The 27,036-nt window shown below is 46.1% G+C and overlaps 1 protein-coding gene across 1 annotated transcript in view; it reads right to left on the bottom strand.

Annotated features, from left to right (window-relative positions):
* The window catches only part of LOC311240715 (uncharacterized protein), a 99,820-nt gene that overhangs the window by 14,229 nt on the left and 58,555 nt on the right, over positions 1 to 27,036 (bottom strand). The window contains exons 5-16 of the mRNA XM_084329289.1: positions 22,224 to 22,307; positions 21,600 to 21,675; positions 21,298 to 21,513; positions 21,062 to 21,177; positions 20,695 to 20,961; positions 20,387 to 20,576; positions 19,780 to 20,255; positions 19,247 to 19,574; positions 18,930 to 19,149; positions 18,762 to 18,815; positions 18,594 to 18,644; positions 18,219 to 18,260 (exon numbers count right to left, since the gene is read on the bottom strand). Of these exons, the coding sequence (XP_084185415.1) occupies positions 18,219 to 18,260; positions 18,594 to 18,644; positions 18,762 to 18,815; positions 18,930 to 19,149; positions 19,247 to 19,574; positions 19,780 to 20,255; positions 20,387 to 20,576; positions 20,695 to 20,961; positions 21,062 to 21,177; positions 21,298 to 21,513; positions 21,600 to 21,675; positions 22,224 to 22,307 (2,120 nt within the window). The remainder of the gene's footprint in view (positions 1 to 18,218; positions 18,261 to 18,593; positions 18,645 to 18,761; positions 18,816 to 18,929; positions 19,150 to 19,246; positions 19,575 to 19,779; positions 20,256 to 20,386; positions 20,577 to 20,694; positions 20,962 to 21,061; positions 21,178 to 21,297; positions 21,514 to 21,599; positions 21,676 to 22,223; positions 22,308 to 27,036) is intronic.

The following is a 27,036-nucleotide window of genomic DNA, read 5'->3' as shown; positions in this document are numbered from 1 at the left end:
TTAGTTTTTTTTCTTATTACAAATGTGTGTTTATGGTTGAAAATGTTAGAGATAAATAAAGATCAAATCAAATCTAACTGAATAAGTTATCCCTCTTCTAACAAGAAAGAAAAACGTAGTTTAGCTTTAAACTATATAATGCCATTGCGTCCAGAGATTCCACCTTTGATAACTAAAGTAATGACACTTGACTAGTAATGAAACATGTCCCTTAGATCGCGCTGTCCTCCTGGTCGATATTGATAATTGCTGCTAAATTCCAGCGGGCCCTCCTCACTGAATATGGATTCATTGTGTAGCTGCAGAGTGAAGTTTGCCTGTATTTCTCCGCATTCGTTTAGATAAATGTAACGTTATGCCAATTAACTCGCAATGGTAGTAACATTACGTGTTAGTATAGAATCGAATAGAAATCCTTTAATAATCAGTGGCAGTCTGCATGTTAGTCAGTAACGTTAGCTAGCAATAAGCAGCTATAACTAGAACGCGTCGATAACTGTATACAGTTCCAATAGACTAACATTACACTTCTGTGATTTAAATGTGTCCTCACCTTAGACTCAGGGGTAGTATTGCTGGATGCAGTTCCCTGTTGGTCATTTTGGGTCTGTGTTTATCCTCTTCAAATAGCGCAGCATGTTTGCGGTGCTCTCGTCACAGAGGATGCCACAGTATAGCGCGCGTTTCTTATTTTTTTTACAACATTCTGATCTTTCCGCGGTTCTTGTACAGTGGTCTCGTGCCGTGCGACTGTCAATTACCAGCTGTCATTCACTGTGTCAACCAGGGTTAAATACCAGTGGAGAAAGCCTAGGTAAGAGAGATTTCCCTCACCTGTTAACACGTTTTTCTTTTTTGATGCGAGATTCATTTGGGGTGTGACGCTGCTGCAGCGCGACTCGCTGAGGAGAGGTGGGTAGGAACTTGATGCTGGATTAGCGTATGGCTGCATTGGGAGGCGGAGATAGTCATTGGATTTGGCAAATCACGCTACGTTTAGACTTCAGTGAACTTAGTCAGCACGAGACATTCATCATTTGACAGCAATATATGCGCGCACTGATAGTCGCCAATTGACATTTCCTGTGAAAAAAATCCTCTCCGTCCCGGTTGCGTCCCAGCAAAGATTTCTGTTCGTCCCAAATCAATATTTGATCGTCCCCGGGACGACGGGACATCGTTAGTCTCGAGCCCTGTGAGAGAGGGCCCGCGACGACCAAAAAACAGGCCACGGAGGGGCTATCAAGAGCTGGATCAGGACCGGGAACCACATAGCTGCGCCCCGGTCCGGCGCAATCAGGATCAAGGTCCTGCGCTCCCAACGTACCCGCTCCAACAACTGACCTATCAGATGTATGGGGGGAAAAGCGTACAGAAGCCCGGGCGGCCATGGATACATCGAGAAGGCATCCACCCCCAAGGGAAGATCGTCCCCCCGACTGACCGAGAACCACAAGGGGCACTGGTGGGACTGTCTGCTTGCAAACAGATCCACCGAGGCTTCCCCGAAGCGGTCCCAGATCTGCCTGACTATGTCTGAACGTAGTCCCCACTCGTCGTAACGAGGACCGCCCCGCGACATCACATCTGCGCCCACATTGTCCCTGCCAGGGATGTGGAGCGCCCTCAGGCTGCGCAGATTGCGAGACGCCCACAGCCAGAGCTCGAACGCCGCCCGGTGCAGACGGATGGAGCGTACTTCACCCTGTCTGTTGATAAACGCTGCTGCTGTCATGCTGTCCGTCCTGACAAAGACGTGCTCGCCCACCACCAAGTGGTCGAGCCGCTTGAGGACCAGGAGGACCGCCTTCAATTCCAACACATTGATGTGCATGGCAGACCGGGCAGCATGGATCGTCCAGCTGCCCCTCACTGCGTTGGTCCGACACGTCCCCCCCCCCATCCCGTGAGGGAGGCGTTGGTGAAGACCGTGACGTGTGACCGCCTGCTGCCCATGGGGACCCCGCTCGTGAGGGTACCAGGCCTCCTCCAGTGGGCGAGATCCCCCTGTATGGACAAGGGAACCTTCAACCGTTTCCACTTGTCCCTCACCGGGTCAATTTTCATACTGGAAAACCACCTCTGTATCCTCCTCATGAAGAGGAGGCCAAGAGGGACCACAGAGTGAGCAGATGCCATCATACCGAGCAGGCGCATCACATACAGCGCCGTGACTGTCCCACCAGGACGGAGACCCCCGAGCGCGTCGAGGATAGTCACTCGCCGCTGCTCCGAGAGGGTTGCCCTCATGGGCCTTGAGCTTAGAACCAAGCCCAAGTACTCCACCTGTTGACTGGGAAGAGGCGTACTCTTCTTCCAGTTCACAGCAAAACCCAGCTTGGTGAGGAATTCCACCACCAGCCTGGTATGAGACCTGGCGACCTCCTCCGACCGGCTGAGGAGCAGAATGTCGTCGAGGTAGAAAATAATTCGTATCCCTTTGACGACGTAGAGGCTCCAGCGCGGTCTGTACGCACTTGGTGAATGTGCGGGGGGCCAGAAGGTAGCCAAACGGCAACCTCTGGTACTCGTACGCCACGCCCTGAAACAGGAACCGTAGGTATTTCCTGTGAGGAGGGTAAATCGGGATGTGAAAATACGCATCCTTCATTGGAGGTGAACCAGTCCCCCACCCTGACAGCGTTTAACAGGTGTTTGACGGTCAACATTCTGAACCGTCTCGCCACAATCAGACGATTGAACGCGGACAGATCCAGTATAGGTCTGACACTAGGGATGCACCGAAATTTCAGCACCGAAAGTTTTCGGCCGAAAATGGCAAAAAATGGCCTTTCGGCTTTTGGCCGAAAGAGTTTTTTCACCGAAAATATATCACCGAAACAGAAACAACCTTGCGTGTTGTTGTGATGATGTTGCGCTGTCGGGAGTCGCGCTGCCCCTATGTAAACTCTGCGCGCAACGCGTCCAACAAATGCGTCTTCAACATGCTTCCATATCCTCATTCACTATTATGACCGTCGCGGTAGGAGTGATCTATGCATATCATTCGCGTGTTGTTGTGATGATGTCGCACTGTCGGGAGTCGCGCTGCCCCTATGTAAACTCTGCGCGCAACGCGTCCAACAAATGAGTCTTCAACATGCTTCCATATCCTCATTCACTATTATGCCCGTCGCGGTAGGAGTGATCTATGCATATCATTCGCGTGTTGTTGTGATGATGTCGCGCTGTCGGGAGTCGCGCTGCCCCTATGTAAACTCTGCGCGCAACGCGTCCAACAAATGAGTCTTCAACATGCCTTTACATCCCCATTCACCATATGCCCGTCGCGGTTAATCACTGAGTGATCTAATATGCATATTATTCACATTTTGATGCTGTCTACTGTGCCGAGTCAAGCGAGCACATTCAGCTGGGGACTAGAAAGGTGCGCTCAGTAGAACACAGATGTCCGCTGCGGCAGCCAGAGAAAAGATGGAATTAATGTACTGTATGCATTCAGAAGTGCTGAATAAATGTTTTATGGACCCATAATAGTGATTATTTATTATTTAAGTTAAGTTAAGTTAAGTCCTCCTGGTCGATATTGATAATTGCTGCTAAATTCCAGCGGGCCCTCCTCACTGAATATGGATTCATTGTGTAGCTGCAGAGTGAAGTTTGCCTGTATTTCTCCGCATTCGTTTAGATAAATGTAACGTTATGCCAATTAACTCGCAATGGTAGTAACATTACGTGTTAGTATAGAATCGAATAGAAATCCTTTAATAATCAGTGGCAGTCTGCATGTTAGTCAGTAACGTTAGCTAGCAATAAGCAGCTATAACTAGAACGCGTCGATAACTGTATACAGTTCCAATAGACTAACATTACACTTCTGTGATTTAAATGTGTCCTCACCTTAGACTCAGGGGTAGTATTGCTGGATGCAGTTCCCTGTTGGTCATTTTGGGTCTGTGTTTATCCTCTTCAAATAGCGCAGCATGTTTGCGGTGCTCTCGTCACAGAGGATGCCACAGAAACAGAAACAACCTTGCGTGTTGTTGTGATGATGTTGCGCTGTCGGGAGTCGCGCTGCCCCTATGTAAACTCTGCGCGCAACGCGTCCAACAAATGCGTCTTCAACATGCTTCCATATCCTCATTCACTATTATGACCGTCGCGGTAGGAGTGATCTATGCATATCATTCGCGTGTTGTTGTGATGATGTCGCACTGTCGGGAGTCGCGCTGCCCCTATGTAAACTCTGCGCGCAACGCGTCCAACAAATGAGTCTTCAACATGCTTCCATATCCTCATTCACTATTATGCCCGTCGCGGTAGGAGTGATCTATGCATATCATTCGCGTGTTGTTGTGATGATGTCGCGCTGTCGGGAGTCGCGCTGCCCCTATGTAAACTCTGCGCGCAACGCGTCCAACAAATGAGTCTTCAACATGCCTTTACATCCCCATTCACCATATGCCCGTCGCGGTTAATCACTGAGTGATCTAATATGCATATTATTCACATTTTGATGCTGTCTACTGTGCCGAGTCAAGCGAGCACATTCAGCTGGGGACTAGAAAGGTGCGCTCAGTAGAACACAGATGTCCGCTGCGGCAGCCAGAGAAAAGATGGAATTAATGTACTGTATGCATTCAGAAGTGCTGAATAAATGTTTTATGGACCCATAATAGTGATTATTTATTATTTAAGTTAAGTTTAGCCATAATCATATATTTTTCCATAATCATAATGTTCCACAACATTGGTAAAAAAAATCTATTCTATGAATAATTTTCGGCCTTTCGGCTTTCGGTTTTCGGCCAAGAATTTCCCATTCGGTGCATCCCTATCTGACACCTCCCGTTTTTTTGGGCACCAGAAAATAACGGGAGTAGACGCCTGACATCGCATCCTCTCTCGGGACCACGACTACGGCCTGCTTCGCCAACAGAGATTGGATCTCAACGCTCTCTCCATCCACCTCGACATACGGCACTGTTGCAGCCATATGTGACAATAATCCCAGAGCGCACCTGCCGCCAACTGGCGCTGGGCCGCAAGGAACTGTAGGTAGGCGGCCCGGTCCCTCCCGCTGTGCGTAGCCAACTCTGAACCCGCCAACCGTGCGGGCAGGGCGTTCTGTGGAATCGGGACAACGGTCCCTGATACAACACATGAGGCAATCGCACCCAAGGGGGGACCCCGACAGAAAGGGCCGGTTTGATACGGGAGAAGCTAACATCAAACCAGGTGACAAAAGCTCCCCCACTGAACACCCCTCCAGAACATGCTGAGGAGTTGTTCGGTAGCTAGACATGCAAGGTGTGTGGCCCCCATGGGTTCCCACACACCGTAGCCCTGCAGTGATATTACTACCACCCAAATCACGTGCGCCTGCCAGACCACTGCCGATCTTGCGGGAGTGGGAGACATCAACGTGATACCCGGCCTGGCGAAGGCGAGGTCGGGGAAACCCGCGCTGAGCATTCTTTTGAAGAGGCCTCGAGTCCCCCTGCTGACCACCATCGAAGGTGACAGACGTAACACCAGGCTCGCCACTCGCAGACGCATAACACGTGGCGAGGGAGCCACATGACAGCACAACATTCTCATGGACAGACCCAGGCTCAGCCATCAACTGGGTGTCAGCCTCTGTCCCCATGAGAAGTGAAACATGGGGCCGCATGCGCTTCAATGAAGGCCCGCGGCCCGCAGCCAAAGGAAACAAATCAGAGCCCCTTTTCCGCTGGTGTTGGGGGAGGGAGTGATCGGAGAGCGGGCTGCTCGCGGCAGGACGGCGGCGGTTTCTTAGGCCGTGCTCATCCAATGTAGCCGATCCCTCGGCCGCCAAGGCTGTCGGCCTTGTAGACACCTGTTGACTTAACGCCCAGGGTACCTCTGGCGGGGGAAACATGGCACTGTCGAGGGCCTCGCCATAGTCGCTAACGAGGCCGTGCTCTCACCTCCGGCTGCATAGCGTGAGGCGCTGTGGGGCCCAGGCCAAATAGCGACCGCGCTCCCGCAGAACGACAAAAAAGTCCTTCCGCGGAAAGAGGAGCCTTAAGGAGAAGAAACTTTTCTTCCTCCCCAAGAGAAGAATGCTCCAACCAGAGATGCCTATTAACAAGTGTTGATAGCATCCTGATCCTCCCTGCAGTTATAGCTTGCGACTGATTCAAGATTTCTATAACCCCAAAAATACACAAGATATTTTCAGCGTCGGCTGGCCCTGTAGCCCCACTACCCGACGCTAATGTGGACAGAAAAACAATCAGCTGAGCCACGACACTGGCCGCAGCTAAATTCCATCCTATGGCAGTATAACTCTCATCAGTCCATACTGCCACCTGCCGGGCCGACCTGCTCTCAAGCGTCGGCTTCCGGATGGGACACCGTTCAACCCCGCCGGAGCACAGGATCGATGCTACCTGGCTTTCTAGCCACGGCACACCTGCCCTGCGCCCTGTTGTCAACCCATTTACCCGTAAAAAGGGTAAATAAGTCTCAGCAAAACCCCCCACATTAGCTACCGACTGACCTTCATCAATGAACCGGTTAAGAGGAGAGAAAAGCGGTGACATCCCACAGCGGGGAACATTAGAACAGTGACCCAGCATTATAGCATTAGTATTAGCAGCGCGCTCCAGGATAGCCTGGAAAACGTCCAACTCAGAGGGACGTTCACCCAGACATCCTGCCCCTTGCGCCGATACACAACTCGGTTGTCTAACAGAACAACAAGCAGCATTACTAACACCAGCGTTAATGCCTGATGGCACAGAGCCTACCTGGGTGTGAGGTAGCTCGATAGCTACACCTCGCACGTCGTCCCTCGAACTGCTGCCAAAAGACAAGGAAACACCAGGACAGACCCGACGTGCCGTTGGAACATGCCGAGAAGATTCCAGGGGCTGGCGAATCTTCGGCGAAAACTCAACATTGTGTGACGCCCCCCACCCTACCTGCTAATAGAGAGTCTGTTGACTCACAAGGAAGCATGGTGGAGTGGGTGGCTCGTTAACTGTATGAGACTCACCTGTGCAGTGCAGAGCTGCCTGCTCCTGAATATATGTGTCTCTGTCTAATTCCCTCTGTCTGCTTTCTCCACTCCCAGGCACAGGTTGTACCAACACCCCAAGCTGCATCCTTTGACATATTATATCACTGATACTTACACCACAGCATACTTACTCACTCATCCACACACTGCACTCACCACTGATTCTTATACAAAACATTTCATTGTTCATGTGCTTTTGTTTGTTTAGATTTAAGTTTAAATAAATCATTGTTAAATTGTTATCACGTGTGGACTCCCTATTTGTCATAAATTACCTGTTTGTGACAAATTGGGGGCTCAGTCCGTTTGTAGGGCCTTTTTGTAGGAGTTGGTGAATTTGTTTGTATTTGGCCTAGTGTGGTTGAATTTTTGGTTGGATTCATGCTAGCATTTGGTATTTGTAGTTTGGTTAGCATTTGGTATTGTGTAATTTGGCTGGCATTTGTATTTGGGTTCCTGTGAGGGACAATTTGTTTGGGCTCTGTCTGGGGGGCTTATTGGGAGGAATATTTAGGCTGCTTAATTGGGCTAGTGTCTGTGACCTGTAGGTTTGCAGCTAGTATTTGTAGCCTGTTGGCTAGTGTTTGTTTGTAGCCTAATTGTTTGTATGCCAGTGTTAGGGAGTTAGCACGTGATTTGTTCTTGGGGGTGTTTGTTGTTTGGGATTTGGGGGAGAGTAGGAGTTTGTTTGTGCAGATTTCTTGTGGTAGAGATTTGTTAATTTGTTTTGTTGTTTTGTTTTGGTTACAGTTTGTTTGTTTGTTATTGCTTGTGTTGTGGCTTTGGAGTTTGATGCCTTGATAATACAGTCTGTGTTTTGGGAACCATAAATCCCCAGGTAGGCATAGATGGCAGGTTTCCAATAGGGGGACATGTCTTGGTATTTTCTTTTTTAGGCGGCCGCAAACGTGGGCAGAGACAGGCACTGGCATTGGCGCTTTTGTCCTCTCTGGAGCACGTCTCTGGCTCAGAGGAGTGGCTGTATAACAGGTACTTTTTCTGCCCAGAGAGTTCTAGTGCATTAGTACCCCCTGCATGTAGTGGCACGAAGATTGAGGTTGAGAGGTAGTTAGTTAGTTAGTTAGGACCTGTAGTTAGTCAGGGTGGGTAGGTTCATTGGATCAGACTGTCTTATTATTAGTGTTCACGCTTCATGGTCCCGACATAAGGTTTGTTTGTAGCCACTGGTACACTATGGCCTCTGTTGTGGAGGAATTTGAGGAGACACCGTCAGTAGAACTGATTGATCAGTGTACTAAGGAGCAGTTGTTGGCGATTGCTGAGAAGTATGATATTGAGATACCGGTTAGACCATAGGTGTCAAACTCATGGCCCGCGTCATTTGATGTGGCCCCCCAAGAGCTCTGGTAAAAAAAAAAAAAAAAAAAATCTTTTTTTTTAACATTAATCTTGGGTTAAAAAATAGCGGCGTTAAAATAATTGTGGGTTAATGCGTTAATAAAGCTTTAACTTTGACAGCCTTAGTTATTACACATTCTTACACATACATGTATGTTGAACATCTGAGGTATTGATGAAGTAACAAAGGAAAAAAGCCAAAAGCACTTACTCCTCAGACATTCTTTGACAATTTTACAGCCCAAAATACAAAAAAGATCCAGGCGGAATAGGTAACAAAGGGTTGAAGAAATATTGTCTGAACTGTCAGATGCAAACTGGCTGTGTGACATAACCGAGCATCTCGCTCAATTGAATAAGAAGCTGTAGGGACGCAAACAAGTCCCACCCAAAACTTGACCAATATAGTTGTGAACTGAGACAACCCTTATTTTGTTATTTTTGAGTACAGTTACAGTTGTGTGTTCATGCAGACACATAAAAGCAATTTCATTACGAATTGAAAATGGGGGACCCTGATGTAAACAAGTCGAAAGTCTTTCTCTGGTCTGCATCCCCTTAACAATTGTGTGTATTGAGCTGTACTGTACTGTACCCATTCTGCAATCTGTTAATTAAAGTTAATTAAACATTCTTCCATTAGTTGGATGTATGGCCTCTGCAAGGTTGTGTGCAGCCATTTGTTTTTGTAACATCTGCTACATCTGTCCCACGTGTTCTTTGCAGCTCAGTTGTTAGTTCTGCCCCTCTTGACTGACAAAAAGGTTTTGAACAAACTTAATGTCATAGCTTGTATTTGATGATCTTCTTCTTTGTTATTTACCTGAATGGTTTGATCATTGATTAATGTAGTAATATGGGGTTCTGATAAACAAAAAATATTTGTTAAAATAACATAAGCTAACATATATTTTTACATCTATGCAAATGCATATGCAATATGTATAACTTGAATAAGTAATAAATACAGAAACAACATGTTTAACAATAAATGAGTAGCTACATTTATTTTACATTACATTAACATTTATACGGTCTTTGGCCCTTTGAGGGCAACCATAATGCTGATGTGGCCCTCTGTGAAAATGAGTTTGACACCCCTGGGTTAGACTGTCAAAAGTGGCAGTCAAAACCACTTTAAAGGCAGAGTTGGTGGATAAAGGTGTTCTCAAGCCAGCTGGGGGACCACCTCTCAGTTTTGAGCAGCAGAAGGAACTTCTGCTACTGCAGGCAGAGGTGCAGCTTGGTAAGCACAGACAGGAGTTGGCTTTGGAGGAACTTAAGCAAAGGACTGAGCTTGCCAAGGTAGAGGTGCAGAATAGAAAGCTAGATTTGGTCGGGGAGGGAAAGTGGCTCAGTTCTGATGTTACTGATGGTACTGGGGATCCGTCTCAGGGGGGTAAATTTGACGTTTTACGTGAACTTCGTTTGCTTCCTCAGTTTAATGAGAAGGACCCAGACGTTTTTTTTTCATTGTTTGAACGTTTGACAGATGCAAGGCACTGGAGTAGTGAGGATAGTTGTATGATGTTGCAGTGTGTTCTCACTGGTAGAGCCCAGGAAGCATACTCTGCATTGAGTCCCACGGACTGTAAAGTTTATGTACGGGTGAAATCGGCAGTGCTTAAGGTGTACGAACTTGTACCTGAGGCGTACAGGCAGCGGTTCCGTACGTGGAAGAAAAGGGACAAACAGTCTCATCTTGAATTTTCACGGGATTTGAGTACCCAGTTTACCCGTTGGTGTGTAGCGTCTGGTGTCGATACCTTTGAACAACTCTCTGATCTGCTGGTATTAGAACAGTTTAAAAACTCTGTTCCTGTAAATGTGGCAACTTACATTACACAGCAGGGAGCGGTGACGCCGGGGGAGGCGGCGGCATTGGCAGATGAGTATGTATTGATTCACAAGGGTAACTTCGGTGGTTTAGCTATAGAGAAGGCTCATAGCAGAGAGAATTTTTCTCCTCGTCCAAAGTTTGGATCAGAGAGAAGGGGTGATTGTGACACACGGTATAGACAGCCACCTGCATCTGACACACGGTATAGACAGCCACCTGCGTCTGACACACGGTATAGACAGCCACCGGCATCTGTCAAAACATGTAACTACTGTAAACGTTCTGGACATTGGAAGGATGAGTGCCCACTTCTTGGCTCGAGGGGTGGGTTTAAGTAAAACCTGCTCTGCTGGCCAATTCCCTCACCCAAAGGATGGTGTCACCATCGGTACCGTCTGCTAAGACCATAGGACAGACGTGCCTGGAAGAGTATGGTGCGTTTCTTTCTGATGGTTTTGTGTCTTTACAGGGCAGTGACGTTAGGGTGCCGGTCAAGATACTGCGGGACACTGGCTCAATCGATTAGTTTGTGCGTGAGTCGGTGTTGCCTTTTTCAATTGATTCTGACACAGGGGATGTTATCTTGATTCGAGGGATGGGGATGTCTGGGTTCCCTGTTCCTGTGCATAACATTTATCTTGTTTCAGGTTTGGGGAATGGTGATGTGCAGATAGGTGTGCGTGCTGAGTTGCCTGTTGATGGAGTGGACATCATTTTGGGTAACAATCTGGCCGGGGTACGAGTGTGGGCCGATGGGCCTCTCCCAAATGTAGTCACCCAAAAGTCACCTAGTCCAACTTTGTTAGACACTTCATCTGATGTCATTGTGTATCCAGCCTGTGCGGTTACACGTGCCATGACAGCGGCGGGTGACACACCGGGTGCTACCCAGGCGACAGGTGTTGAATCGGTTCATGTGGGTTTGATTCTGCCTGAGCAACTCCAGTCCATGTCGAAGGCTGATTTCGTTGCAGAACAGGTGAATGATCCAGCTTTACGAGAGCTGTTTGAGAAAGCCGTGCCGTTTGAAGACATAGGTAGCTCGGCGCAGGGACACTGTCTTCATGACGGTTTATTGTTTCGAAAGTGGATACCGCATGGGGATGCTTTCATGGGTTACCCCATTTTTCAGTTTGTGGTACCATGCAAATTTCGTCCATTGGTGTTGCAGACTTGTCATGACAATGTGGCAGGGCATCAGGGAGTGAGGAAAACGTATGACCGTGCGCTGAGACACTGTTTTTGGCCTAGTTTAAAACGTGATATTTCCGCATATATCAAAACGTGTCAGTTAACTGGGAAGCCGAGTCAGACCATCACACCGGCCCCGCTCTCTCCTATTCCTGCTGTTGATCAGCCATTTGAACATTTGATTATTGACTGTGTTGGACCATTGCCGCGTTCCAAACAGGGACATTTGTATTTGCTTACGGTAATGTGTCAGGTGACCAGATACCCGGCAGCGTTTCCGCTTAGGTCAATAACGACAAAGTCTGTTGTTAAGGCGCTGACACACTTCATTTGTGTTCGGGGTACCCAGGATCATTCAGAGTGATCAGGGTTCCAATTTCACCTCACACATGTTTGCGGCAGTTCTCCGGCAACTGCACATCAGGCACAACAAAGCGTCAGCGTATCATGCCCAGTCTCAGGGAGCGTTAGAGCGTTTTCATCAAACGTTGAAATCGTTGCTGCGCTTCTATTGTGTGGAGTTAGGGGGTGACTGGGAGGAGGGGCTGCCCTGGCTTCTATTGGTCTCCAGGGAGGTAGTCCAGGAGATAGAACGAGCCACCCAATAGAACGAGCCACCCACTCCACCATGCTTCCTGGTGAGTCAACAGACTCTCCATTAGCAGGTAGGGTGGGGGTCGTCACACCCTCCCCCTAAAGAAAAGGGTTCTTCCCTATTAACAAATTACATTTTTATTTACAAGTGACTAACCAAACTAAATCAATACATAAACTCAAGTAACACAATATTTTGTCCCCTATATTCAAATGAAAATAAACATTGTTTTACCCTTCACCCATTCCCCTCACCATCCTGCCTCCGCTCTCAGCAACATAGGGCCCTAAGAAGCTATTTAAGAGAGCAGGAGACAGTATGGATTGGGGAACAGATAGAGAGAGGCAAAACAAAGTATCCACATGGGACCAACTTAGGGTATGTGGGACAATGCGTCCGCAATCACATTCTGAGACCCTTTAATGTGACGAATGTCCAAAGAATAGGACTGTAAAAACAAAGCCCACCTCATCAACCTCTGGTTGGGATTTTGGAAAGACTTTAAAAAGGTCAAAGGATTATGATCCGTGTACGCCACCAGGGGAGTCAACCCTGACCCCAGATACACGTCAAAATGTTGGAGTGCCCAAATCAGTGATAATACCTCCTTCTCGATAACTGAGTAGTTAAGTTGGTAGGTGTTAAATTTCCTCGAGAAGAAGGCCACCGATTTATCCACCCCATGCACATCCGCCTGCAGGAGGACTGCCCCTGCCCCCATGTTGGAGGCATCCACCTGTAATGAAAAGGAGTCATTTAAACGTGGAGCAGTTAACACAGGTTCAGAGCACAATAGGGCCTTCACATTTTCAAATGCCACTTGGCATCTGCCTGACCAGACATACTTGGAGTCCTTCCTCAACAAGTTAGTCAACGGCTCTACTACGGATGAGAAGTTGCGACAAAAACTCTGATAATAACCCACCAAACCCAGAAAACGCATCAAATCCTTTTTTGTCGTTGGAGGGGGATAATTTACAATAGCCACAACTTTATCCTGAACCATGCGCACGCTGCCCTGACCGACCACCTTTCCTAAATAGGTGACAGTGGCTCTTGCAAATTCACATTTGGCCAAGTTAATAGTCAACCGTGCCCAGACCAATTTTTTGAATAGTGCCCGGATACGCTGAAGGTGTTCAGACCATGTGTCGCTGTAGATCACCACATCATCCAGGTAGACGGCACACCCATCCAGACCAGCCACTACTTTGTTCATAAGGCGCTGGAAAGTAGCGGGGGCGTTTCGAAGACCAAACGGCATAACTAAGTATTTGTACAACCCAGAGGGAGTGATAAAAGCGCAAACCTCCTGGCCACGCTTAGACAGCGGGACTTGCCAATAACCTTTAAAAAGGTCAAACTTACTCACGTAAGTAGCCGATCCCACCTGATCTACACAGTCTTCCATGCGGGGAAGAGGAAACACATCTGGTTTGGTAATGTTATTCACTTTACGAAAGTCAGTACACGGTCTATAGGTTCCGTCGGGTTTACCGACCAACAGGCAAGGCGACGCCCAACTTGACGAACGTGATTCAGCAATTTGGTTGTCCAACATATACTGAACCTCATTGTCCAAATGCTTGCATTTCTCGGGTGAGACATGATAGAAGCGCTGCTTTATTGGGGCTGCCTCTCCCACATCCACATCATGTTCAATTAGATGTGTGCGTGAGGGTACATCTGAAAATAAAGCAGGATAACGGTTAATCAGAGCTGTAACTGAGGGGTACAATTCCCTGACTGTATTGAGAGTATGGTATTATTAAACCACTACTTAGTTATGTACTTTAATTACTGGCCATACAGTACATGAATATATCTGGTGAACACCCACACAAGAATACGGCAATGACACATAAAGTTCTAGTTAGAGGGATTTATTATTATTAGAGCAGCAACGGTAGGTTACAGATTGAGAATTATACTCGCGCTTGTAAGGCGAAGAACACACGTAAAGTAGGTCAAGAGCGTAAGTCAATGAGAATAGTAAGATGGGTATAACTGACGCCACCTGTAGCATAGCAATTACATAAGGCACACTAATAGTCAGCTGGAGACACTGGGGGGGTTCCCTCCGGTTGTAAGCCGGCAGGGTAGAGGAATGTTCGGGTGCAAAGTCTGGGTCAATGAGGAATAAAGAAGCTCCAGCTACGGGAGTCGGTACATGTACCCCTTGATCGGCAGACAAAGCAACAGCTATAATCCAGTATGCTCGACAGCATGGATGAAAGCTAGCCAGCCTCTGGTCCTAGAGGCGGGCTCGAGGGATGCTCCTCACAGGGTAGATCCCACACGATAGTGGGGTAGACGGTTCTCTGCTCCAGCAGTCACGGTACCAAAGCAATATAATCCAGCCAGAAAAGGCTTCTGCATTCGCCGGTGTAGATTCTCCTGTGCACTATACTTCACATTTAACTAGGTCGAACTTGACGTTATTTCACTAAACTCTGACACTTTTACTATCCTATTCGCACATGTTATAAGTGCTCTATTTAGACGCAAAGTTGCTCACTTCACTTGGTCGTTGACTCGTGGTGAAGGCTTTACTAGTAATGAACGAATTGATACTTTGAACGAATTGCTGCTGTTTCCACCTGCGCCGTATTTATACGTAAGGTGAATTATCTAGTGCCAACCTCAGTTCTGTCTCGTATTACTGCGCAAACCTGGACATGTTGAGACATGCCTTGGCGTTGCCTTTGAACTTGCCATTGGGGGTATGGTCGCTGGCGCCTAGGGGTCGCTGTCCAATAGGAGAACGAATATTATGGTCTGGTTTGTACCCAGGTAAAGGGATATTCCGTGTATATATACAAAGAATATACAAGGGATATCACACGATATACAAATATTATACAAGGGATCTCAAGCAATAAATATATATATTCGGTTTAATCTGACCCTTTGTAACAAGAGCTATTAACTCAACACGCTTCGAGTCATCCAAATCTGCCAAAATCACATCCAACCTCCCCAATGACTGAATTTTTCAACCGCCCCTGCAACACCACATCCGGGTTTACTCCTTCCTCAGGGCCGGCTACTGGAGAGGTGGACCTGTCCACTGTAGTGGTACAAAGAGAAACCTTCTCAGTCTCTCCATTATTCTCCCCATCATTCTCCCCCCCTTCAGGATGGCCAGAGTAGTAGGGTTTTAAAAGGTTCACATGACGCACCCTATTTTCCCTCCTGCCTTTGGCAATAACATAATTCAGGTCAGACACCCGCCGCACAACAAAGTGTAAGGGCCCGTGAACTTTGCCTGAAAGGGAGACGTTACTACCGGCTGTAAAAGCAAAACTTGATCGCCAGCCTTAAACTGCCTAAGCTCAGTGCGACGATCATAAAGGGATTTCATTTTTCCCTGAGACCTCCCCAACTTCTCCTTCGCACACTCGACAGACAAAAACAACCTGCGTCTGAAACCATTAACATAATCAACCAATTTCCGAGGGGGTTCTGTCATGTCCCAGCTGTCCTTCAACACAGCCATGGGACCACGGACTCTGTGACCAAAAACCAGGTCATTAGGGCTAAACCCCGTGCTCTCCTGGACTACCTCCCTGGAGACCAATAGAAGCCAGGGCAGCCCCTCCTCCCAGTCACCCCCTAACTCCACACAATAGAAGCGCAGCAACGATTTCAACGTTTGATGAAAACGCTCTAACGCTCCCTGAGACTGGGCATGATACGCTGACGCTTTGTTGTGCCTGATGTGCAGTTGCCGGAGAACTGCCGCAAACATGTGTGAGGTGAAATTGGAACCCTGATCACTCTGAATGATCCTGGGTACCCCGAACACAAATGAAGTGTGTCAGCGCCTTAACAACAGACTTTGTCGTTATTGACCTAAGCGGAAACGCTGCCGGGTATCTGGTCACCTGACACATTACCGTAAGCAAATACAAATGTCCCTGTTTGGAACGCGGCAATGGTCCAACACAGTCAATAATCAAATGTTCAAATGGCTGATCAACAGCAGGAATAGGAGAGAGCGGGGCCGGTGTGATGGTCTGACTCGGCTTCCCAGTTAACTGACACGTTTTGATATATGCGGAAATATCACGTTTTAAACGAGGCCAAAAACAGTGTCTCAGCGCACGGTCATACGTTTTCCTCACTCCCTGATGCCCTGCCACATTGTCATGACAAGTCTGCAACACCAATGGACGAAATTTGCATGGTACCACAAACTGAAAAATGGGGTAACCCATGAAAGCATCCCCATGCGGTATCCACTTTCGAAACAATAAACCGTCATGAAGACAGTGTCCCTGCGCCGAGCTACCTATGTCTTCAAACGGCACGGCTTTCTCAAACAGCTCTCGTAAAGCTGGATCATTCACCTGTTCTGCAACGAAATCAGCCTTCGACATGGACTGGAGTTGCTCAGGCAGAATCAAACCCACATGAACCGATTCAACACCTGTCGCCTGGGTAGCACCTGGTGTGTCACCCGCCGCTGTCATGGCACGTGTAACCGCACAGGCTGGATACACAATGACATCAGATGAAGTGTCTAACAAAGTTGGACTAGGTGACTTTTGGGTGACTACATTTGGGAGAGGCCCATCGGCCCACACTCGTACCCCGGCCAGATTGTTACCCAAAATGATGTCCACTCCATCAACAGGCAACTCAGCACGCACACCTATCTGCACATCACCATTCCCCAAACCTGAAACAAGAGAAATGTTATGCACAGGAACAGGGAACCCAGACATCCCCATCCCTCGAATCAAGATAACATCCCCTGTGTCAGAATCAATTGAAAAAGGCAACACCGACTCACGCACAAACTAATCGATTGAGCCAGTGTCCCGCAGTATCTTGACCGGCACCCTAACGTCACTGAGTATATAACTTTCTATTATTCTAACCTGTCTGGGCGGCTGTAGCGTGGCTGGGGGCCTGGCTGGGCTGTGTGTCTGCTGTCTGCCTGGACTCGGAGCTGACCGGGGGGTTGCTAGTGGTGGCCGGGCTGGGTGAAGAGCTTACTGCCGATGCATCTTCAGTAACGTTTAGTCAGTCTACCTTTGTTGCCTGCTGGACCAATGATGTTCTTTTTGGTAGCTTTGCCGTCTCCTGTTCGGCTTTCGCTCTCATCTTGTTTTTCTGAGCACTGCTTGGGTATTTGCGCTTCATTTTTACCTGCGCTTCCCGCTTTGTTTTAAACGCTGCCCAGCCTGCCAATGAACACTAGTTATCAGCCGGCTAGCCCTATCGCAGGTGAGCAAATAATTATAATGATACACTGTTGTACTACAGCGTAGGGCTGGGCGATATGGCCAAAAACCTTATCGCGATAAAATTATAAAATTATTTTCATATAACTCGATATCGATAATTATCGTCGATATAATGTCTGTCAAGTTTAATTAACTTATTATGCCCGGCGCCAATGGACGGGCTATTAATAGACTTGTTTTGCTTCTGTGAATGTCTCGAGAGTCGAGTTGATGTCGTCATCAGTCCGCGCATGTTAGCAGTTAGCCAAAGCAAGCGGAGTATCTCATGACAATGTACTAAAAATGACCCTAAAATACTCTGTTCCGCCCAATTCATTGCAACGACGTCCACCGTATACCCCACACTACTATAACAGTTACCCTCAGAATTCAAAACACACACCAACTCGGCAGGTAACCTGTAAAATAGCGCCGTGCAAGCTAATTAGCCCTAGCCAGCCTCGTTTCCGAGCGGAGTATCTCATGACAATGTACTAAAAATGACCCTAAAATACTCTGTTCCGCCCAATTTATTGCAACGACGTCCACCGTATACCCCACACTACTATAACAGTTACCCTCAGAATTCAAAACACACACCAACTCGGCAGGTAAACTGTAAAATAGCGCCGTGCAAGCTAATTAGCCCTAGCCAGCCTTGTTTACAGAGTCCTACCTCCGCGTCTCCTTTCGCGTCTCCTTCCGCTATCGGCCATCTCCTTCACTGATTGGTTGTTAGTGCGTGTGCTCATATCCAAGCTTGGAAAATCGATATATCGAAACTTTGCGACCACGTTTCATGTTTATTTCGAGGAAATAATTTATCGCGATAGTTATCGTTATCGTTTTATCGCCCAGCCCTACTACAGCGTACACATGACGGGGAGCCTAGCAACATAGCAGGGAGGGGGGGGCCCCGCCCTCTGCGCCCTTTTCCTGCGTTACAAAATCTAAGAGGATAGCCTACAGTCCAGACAGTTCATAACTAACCGGTTTCTTGCAGCTGTTCCATGAGATCAGAGTCGTCATCATCTGAATGTGTGACAATAAGAAGGGAATAGGTTTATTTTGAATGTGTATGCTGGTATTGTACATGCAGTATAGTATAGGTAATAATTACCATTATGCACATTGCTCTCTGCTGAACCAAGGAGAACTAGAATGGTCTGTCTGTATGGTAGTCACAGGGTTTGAACAACTTCAAGGATGTACATCCTTCATATTATTATATCCTATTTAACACTTGTGGCTGGAGTAGGGAATCCTACATAGTTAAACTAGTGTGTGTGTGTGTGTGCGTGTGTGTGTGTGTGTGTGTGTGTGAGAGAGAGAGAAAGTGACACAAACAGACAGTTCATAACTAACCGGTTTCTTGCAGCTGTTCCATGGGCGTACTGCTTGGTCCAGGGGTGGCTTCTGTTGACACAAAGACATCCACATATCAACAACTATAGTATCTCACATCTTATGGTGTGTGTGTGTGTGTGTGTGTGTGAGAGAGAGAATGACGGAGACAGACAGTTCATAACTAACCGGCTTGGTGCATCTTTTCCATGGGCGTACTGCTTGGTCCAGGGGGGGTGGCTTCTGTTGACACAAAAGACATCCACATATCAACAACTACAGTATTTCACATCTTATGGTGTGTGTGTGTGTGTGTTTGTGTACGGTTTATTGTGAAAAGAAAGGCATTAGCTTTACCTCCTGATGTTAATTTGAGCATTTCTGCTCTCATCTCCGGACTTGTGGGGAGGAAAGTGCTGGACATATCCACACTGTAAAACTTGGCCACTGCTGCCAGGTGTTTACATGGGGCCCCAGTTTGTCCTACCGGGCATGAGCACAGCTCCATCTCCATGTCCACGATGTATGTCCCCTGGGCCTTCACCGACCCCTTCACCTCATACGTGTTGTCCTCAAGCTATACAAATCATAAGTCATACAAGGGACATTATACAATGGCTAAATCTGCTCTGGTTACTGCAGTAATCTCTAAAAGTATGCATTTGATATAGTACCTGCTGAATCTGAGATGCAGTGTGGTTGCAATCCTGGGGAAGGAATCTCTTCTTCTGGTACGCCTCCCAGCGTCCGAGGGCAACATCCACAATGCGGGCCTCATAGTAGACATCCAGCCTCGAGGTCAGGAGGTCAAACACTTGGCCTGGATTGAAGGCTTTTGTCCTCTGGAGGATCTTGTCCTTGAGGACCACCCGCATCGCTGCTTCAGCGAAATTGTTGGTGTTATTTCCCCGGGTGAGGAGACCGCGGCTGCCCCGGTAACTGAGTGCCCAACACTCCCTGCGACTGTACAGGCGCTCAATGTACCGCAGGTACTTTTCATACCTGCAATTGATCAAATAAGGAAACAAACACAGAAAATGCACATACATGGATGTAATGACAGCAGGCTCATGAAGAGGTAGACACACATATGAAGTATGCAAACACAAGCCTCCTGACTTTCTTGCACCGAATTTGCAAGACTGCTGTGTGATTGTGGGAATGTCTGTGTACAGCTGAACATAAGCAAACTTGTCTAAGCACTAACCTGACTGCAACAGTGTGCTCTCTCGCCTCCAAGTACAGCCTGTCCACCTCTGCTATCTCCTTGGAGTAGAGCATCTCTTTAACCAGAGTGAACAGAGTTGGTCTGTCTCTGCACTCCACCAGACTCTCCTTGCTCCACAGCCATCTCCATACTGCTTGTAGCAGATGGAAGGAGCACAGGAGAGGAGTGGCTAGTGGGAATGCCCTCCCTAAGGCTCCCCTCTCTGCCTTGCAGTCATCCGTGATGAATACCTGTGGCCCTGCTGCTCCCCTGCCAGCAAAGGCCCTCTCTCCAATCAAATTCTTCAGCAGCTGTAACCCTTCAAAAATAGTCTCCTCATCCTCAGACTGGCAGAAGAAGATCCCCAATGGTAGACCTCCGGCAGGGCTGTGTGTCAGCAACAAAAAAACGTGCATGTTCTTCCTATCCATGTTCCCTGATGAATCTATAAAGCAGAGTTCGCCACTGTGCTTCAGCTGACAGACCGACAAACACAGACGGACACAGAGGCAGGCATAGTTAGTGTTACTTAGTTGCCACCTCAGCACCACTGTGAATGGAACACAATGACAAAATCACAGTATACAGATACAAATAGCCAAAATACCTGGTGGTGCACTTTTTTCATCAGGGGAGAGCACACCGCAATTAATGGGGCTCCCTGAGAAGAGGTTCCCATTACGGCACAGCTGTTCTGGCACTTCTCGTTGTAGGTTTCCACCTGTTTCCGGAGGGCTTCCACCATACTTGGGCCACTCTGGGTGACAAGTTGGTCCTTGGACACCTTTTTGAATAATCTGGCATAGAACACTAATTTAGTTGGTGGAATTGTAACTGCATACAATTCCAATTCAATGAACATCTACATGGTTATGAATATTTTGGCAGTACTGTAGTTTATAATTGAACGTCTACCTTTGCACATAGGACATGTCTGGGCAGATCTCTCGGTTGGCTGCAGCATAGACGTAGTTGTCTCCTTGTTCGATTTTGATATCGTGCTTTAGCACAGCCAAAGCAGAAGGAGGCATGTGGCCAATCGCAAATAACCCCATCAATGTGTCTATGGCCTTTTGTCCAACATCTCTATAGCGGATGGCATTTGCAACATGGAGATTATGATTGTGCCTATTCACAATGCGAACTTGCAATGGGAAATGAGCGATGTGTGGGTCTTTGCCCCTGTAAAACAAATCAAAATCAACTTAACAATAAAATTAGGCCCCAACTGTTATGTCCATAAAAACAATTTAATTATAAGTATTGTATAGTTCAAACTCACTGGGTCATTCGTCTATTTTTTAGTGTAACAGCCATGGTAGCTTCGCAGCCGGTGTTTTTGGATCTCTGCTTGCCTAGTCTCTTCCCCATCACCTTATGCTGGCACTTGTAACGTTTCTGCGAAACATTTTGATTGAATGCCGTATGGGTTAGCAGTATGGGCTAGCAGTATGGGTGAAAGACAGAAATGGTAGTCTAACAAATGACAGTAAGACGTTTTGACAACACAATTCTTACGTTGAATAGGACACGGCGCCCCACCCCTGGTCGGGTAACCTCCACTCTCCATGTCACCCCAGATGACTCGTTCACCAACCTCACCCACTCATTGACTTGTTCCACAGTGCGGACATCCACGCGTACTGTAGACACGAAACCAGTGTGGTCTCCTAATGGGGCCACCTCTTCTTCATACCCGCACACATGAAGCGGAAACTTGTCAGGCAGCCAACCCTACAGGAGACATGCAATTAGCCTACTGGTAATTTAAGACCCCCACATAAAGATCAGGAATGATCATAATCCACGACAGGGATTACCTTTAACTGTGGGTAGTCCTCTATATTCTTGTCTTGTGCTTTCGCTGGGTAGTCCTCACAAACCCCACCACCAAGTCTAAAGCCCAAATGAACGCAAAAACAGCAGGCTAACTATTTAGGTATACAAATACTGTATATCTTATGATCAGGGGTGAAAATTTACTTTTTGGCTCACCCGCCAGGGGGACTGGTAGATGAAAAAAATCCACAGGCCAAGTATATTTTTTACCGGCCAAATAATAGTAAATTGTATTTGTCACAAATATCTGTTTTAGTAGGCTACATTTTTTGGAGCATTATATGCGTTCAATTACATAGCCTACTGAAAGCTTTGCTCCACTAGTCTGTCAAACAATTAGTTTCTGTGTGACTGGTACACACATTTACCTGCCAGAGTGGCAGGTAGCCTTCTGAAATCTAGTCGCCAAATGGAAGTTTTACCTGCATTTGGCCGGTGGCAGGTGTTAATTTTCAGCCCTGCTTATGATGTAGCCTACAGCACACCAGGTTTTAGAAATGTGCCTCATGAATAAAATGCATTACTCTGATTGCTAGGGTAACAACACCCCTTAGCCGTTATAAAAACCACCATAAACCACGGAATAACTATGTACTAAAATGTACCTCTGCTTGGCTGAATAGCAGTGATCCTCCATCTTCCAGCACGAGGGTGGGTGGACGTAGGCCGTGTAAAAGAGTGTGTCCTTCCTTGAAACGAAGGAAGGAAGGATTCAAGGATGAGTATTCGGACAGGCCCCAGGTGTTGTCAATTAGCAGGGCCCAACTTCCATGGAGTGGAGTATAGGACTATAAACCTCTCTTGGAAAGCGTCATGTGACCATTTCTAGCCAATCACACTGCCGTATTCAGACCCTGTCTATTTTGCCATTGGTGATCTTATCTATAGGGGGGCCTATAGCCTATTCGACCAGATGAAAAGTCAATCAGCTGTTCTATCTACAAACTATTCATAGGTTTCATCTGTAGTCCTCTGCCTGCCATGTTGAGGACCAACACAGGTGATTCAAATGAATTCATTAATTGTACTGCCCATGATTCAATTCAGTAGAGCCAATCAGACAAATTGGATCACCTGTGTTGGTCCTCAACATGGTATTCATAGTCCTCTAGACTCTAGAGTCTAGTCTAGATTAGGCCTACAGATGAAACCCATGAATACAGAGGTGCTTCACCTTATCACTCGCTATCTACCAGCTAGCTACTACTGACCGACTCAGCTGAGAGCGTCGTTTCTTGTTGTGATCGTGTCATCATATAAAGCTACAATATTATTAAAGTTAACATTCTAGTTACATTTCACCAGATGAGTCTGATACAATCGGCATCGAATGACATTTCCATCCCTCTGAAATCCTGTCAGGAATTGTGCCTCAAAGCATGAATGAACCGGCATTTCTAAACGTAGCGTAGCTAGCACATAAAGTAATTGGCGGAGTTGGGGTTCGCTCGAGAGCAGACACGCGTAGAGAGAGCTGCCTGCCACATCTTGTTTACATTGGGCGCTGAGAAAAACGTCAGTGGCCAACAGTGATGCCGGTAACGCGTTACTAAGTAACGCGTTATTGTAATCTGATTACTTTCCCCCGAAAATAGTAATCTAACGCGTTAATCTTTAAAAGCCAGTAATCTGATTGCAGTTACTTGTCCAAGTGGCTGTGCATTACTATTTCGTTACTATCTCATCATAAATTCATAATGCAGGCGGAATGCAGTATTTTATTTCGTTTTCGACAGTCAAAAATACATTTTGAGCTGTTTTTCTTTTGGGAGTGACGTAGTGTGGCAGTGAAAGGGTTACACAAGAATGTGTCCCGCGGGCCGCGGCGTGACTGGACACTCTGTCTGTGAGTGACTCTGCTTTGGTACAATCACATTCCCCATCCACAGTCTGCGAATCAGAGGCAGAGTAGGGCGGGTCTTCACAGCACATCATGTGACATATGCGCCAATCGTGTGACAGCAGGGCTCCGTCGTCGGAGAATTCCACCCCAAAACGCTTGGCAAAATTAAAAGTGAGTTTCTGTTCAGACTTCCATCCCAAAACGCTCGTCAGTCACTACTTCACGTTCATATGCGGAGGAAACAAAATACTGTCTACCGCTAAAAACAGCACATCCAATTGCATTGAAAGCATCTGGAATCACAACACTAGCCGACGCTTCGACTAGTAGGTACAGGAGGACTCGGAGGCCAGCCAAACAGCAAAAGAGAGAGATTGTTTCTTTCCCTTTTGATTAATGTATATTTGATGGTGGCAGAGCAAAAGCTCTTATTTGCCAGATTTACAGTTAATTTACATGTTAAAGAGAGACTGATTGTATGTTTATAGAGAGACATTTATAAAAACAATTTAATAGTTACAGTTGATATAATTGAATAGTTCAGCCTGCATTTGTTAGATGTGAATGGATACACTGGTTTTGTAAAACCACTGGCTGGCTGCTCTAATGCTGTGAGCATCATAGACTGTTGCTTTACCATACTTGATGGTACAGAAGCTGAAGCACTAGTTTAACAATTTACGTTATGTGCAGAGAAACAAGTTAAAAACAATTTATGCACTTTCAATAAAGCGTTTAAAAAAAACGGTTGGGGGAACGACGACGACTTCGTAACCTAGTTACTTTCAAAGTAACTAAGTTACTCTGATAATCAAGTAATCAGTAAAGTAACTTGGATTACTTTTTAAAGGAGTAATCAATAATCAGTAATCGGATTACTTTTACAAGTAATCTGTGGCATCACTGGTGGCCAATCAGATTGCGGATCCCGAACGCGGAACTGAAAGTGGGTTGGGCAAAATATTTACACGTTCGGGAGGCGTGAATACTTTCGGCAGTCAACATGCCCTTCCGCGTTGCTCTGATTGGCCAGCGTTGGCCAGCGATCTACGCTCGTTTACCCCCTACGCCGTGCATGCGCATGAGGCTCCCCCAGGTTAATAATAATGCGAGACATGACGCGATAATCCCCCTGGTTAATAATAATAAATGGGTATCGCAGAACACGCCATATTAGCAACGCTGGTTAATAATAATAAGCGGGTATCGGAGAACATGCATGGTAATACAGCCGTCAGAAACTGTACATTGTAACGTTATATAACATAACGTTATATAATGTTATTTCGCGTTTTATTCATAACGTTATTTCGCGTGACAACACAGCCCAGCTGTCAGAAACTGTACATTGAGGGGGTTTGAATCAAAGCCCTATCGAAAGTACTCAAGCTCTACTGTCTTGAACTAGTATAAAGCATCAATGTGCAGAAACTGTACATTGAGGGGGTTTGAATCACTGTACATTGAGGGGGTTTGAATCACTGTTTACACTCCCCACTTACTGTACCATGTTCTACATATAGAACCTCATCTCATGCACATTGATTGATTGTTCAAGAGTGGATATATGTTGCAGAACATGCCTGTTAATTACCTTTTAAATATCTGTTATGTGGTTAGGGTATGTATGTTTTTTAAATAAATGCCCACCCAGATAGCAAAAGATGTTAATTCAATGTTGAGTTATGGTCAAAATGCTTGATTTTTGGTTAAGGTCGACGATTGATGGTGGATCAACCATTAACCGATGAACCACTTGACCAATGTTGAAAACATGTCATTGAATCAATATTGTTTTGTGGTTGAATTTTAATGATTGAAATGCCAAGATCTAATAAATGTTGAATCAACGTATGCTGCTCAACGTATGCTGTCGTCATTGTCTCATCACCCAGACTGCACTGCACTTGTGCCCCGCCTCCCAGAATGCACCTGTGCGGCAGCTTCCTGGCAGCTAGTTACCTCATGTCTCTCTGCATAGTTAAGACTGGTGAGTACTGCATGGCAATAATGTCGATTATGTTGTATGTTGTATGTATGCTTTCGATTGCAAACGCCAGTGGAGTAGTGCCGTGTTTGTTTTTACATGGTAGAGAATATTATATTAACCGTTATGCATGCCTGCTAGCTGAAGCTAATTTAGCTAGTAGCGTTAGCAGTTAGCTATAATGTTTCTTGATTTTGGTGTTTAGTGATATCCACCTGTTGCATATACTATTATACCTTTTTTTATAGGCTAACGTCAGTAACGTTTCAAAATGTGGCTTATGCTGTATTCTTTAACAGGATACACTGGCACAATCAGTAAGCTTAGCATTGCTGCTACCATTATGCTTGCTTGCTAAAAAGTCATGGTAAACCAACAACATGGCAGGGTGCAGGCATACAGGCCGGGCCTGTCTCTCTCCCTCCCTCCCTCATGTGTTTATGCTTAAAACAGTGAATGATGACCGCATGTTCTCAGAGCATTTTCAGAGCACTGTTAAACTGTTAAATGGTCATTTTAAAACTAATATAAGAAATTAATGTATAGTGGTATATTTATGAGGGGAAAACATATTTGCAACAACTTTTAACATTTATACAGGTAGGTTATTGATAACTAATTCTGTTATGAGTGTCATATTACAGTGACATTCATACAGTATCCTTTGATTTCACATAATTTAATTGTTATTTCACAATAAAATGCTGTAATCAAAATCCTCTGTAATATCACATCAGATTTTGTAATCTCACAATAACATAGCAATATTTCACATTTAATTATTATTTCACAATAATAGTAATCAAAATCGAAAGACCATTTGCATATTATTGGTATCTAGGGACATTTATGGACCTCAGGGAATGTATTCACATTGTCAGAAATATTGTGTCTATTGCTTATTTTTATAACGTGATTTTTTCTGTGGCTTATCTAAATACTAATTTGATGCTATGACTATGTTTATATCGCTATATGCTTCATCTCCCCTTTAAGCTTAGGCACTCTTTCGAAGTTGGTTAAGGTTAGAGTTTGTCTTAGAGCATGGCGATAGAACGCCAGGTAGTTTGCAGGCTGTTTGGCGTGCCACTGGTCCTGCTAATGTTGAATGAATGAATGAAAACTTTATTTAACAGATTGCAGAAGGGGTACAATACAGTATGGCTCAATACACACAATTGTTAAGGGGATGCAGACCAGAGAAAGACGTTTTTGTCTCGTTTACATCAGGGTCCCCCATTTTCAATTCATAGTGACATTTATGACATACACATGATGACATTTATGGCATAGGGAGGGACATACATGACATACAGATAGTATATAGTTAGACGTTTGGTTATATGCATGGTATTTTCTAATGAACAATATAACAATAATATAATAATGAACTCTCTTGATATTGATCAAAATGTAGAATTATGCAAGTGTTTCACCCTGCACATTGCAATGCAGCACATTAATCAGGACCCTCCCCCCTTTTTTCTTTCTTTTTCCAGAATCACGTACCAGTTTCAAGAAGCCGCACGTTGCAGCAATTGAAGCAAAGACCTGTTCTAGCCAAGTAAATACCACAATTTATGTACCA

This window comes from Notolepis coatsorum (assembly GCF_963971535.1).
Source record: "Notolepis coatsorum genome assembly, chromosome: 14".
Lineage (NCBI taxonomy): Eukaryota > Metazoa > Chordata > Actinopteri > Aulopiformes > Paralepididae > Notolepis > Notolepis coatsorum.
The sequence above is the reverse complement of the archived record's forward strand: the minus strand, read 5'-3'. Positions and strand labels throughout refer to the sequence as shown.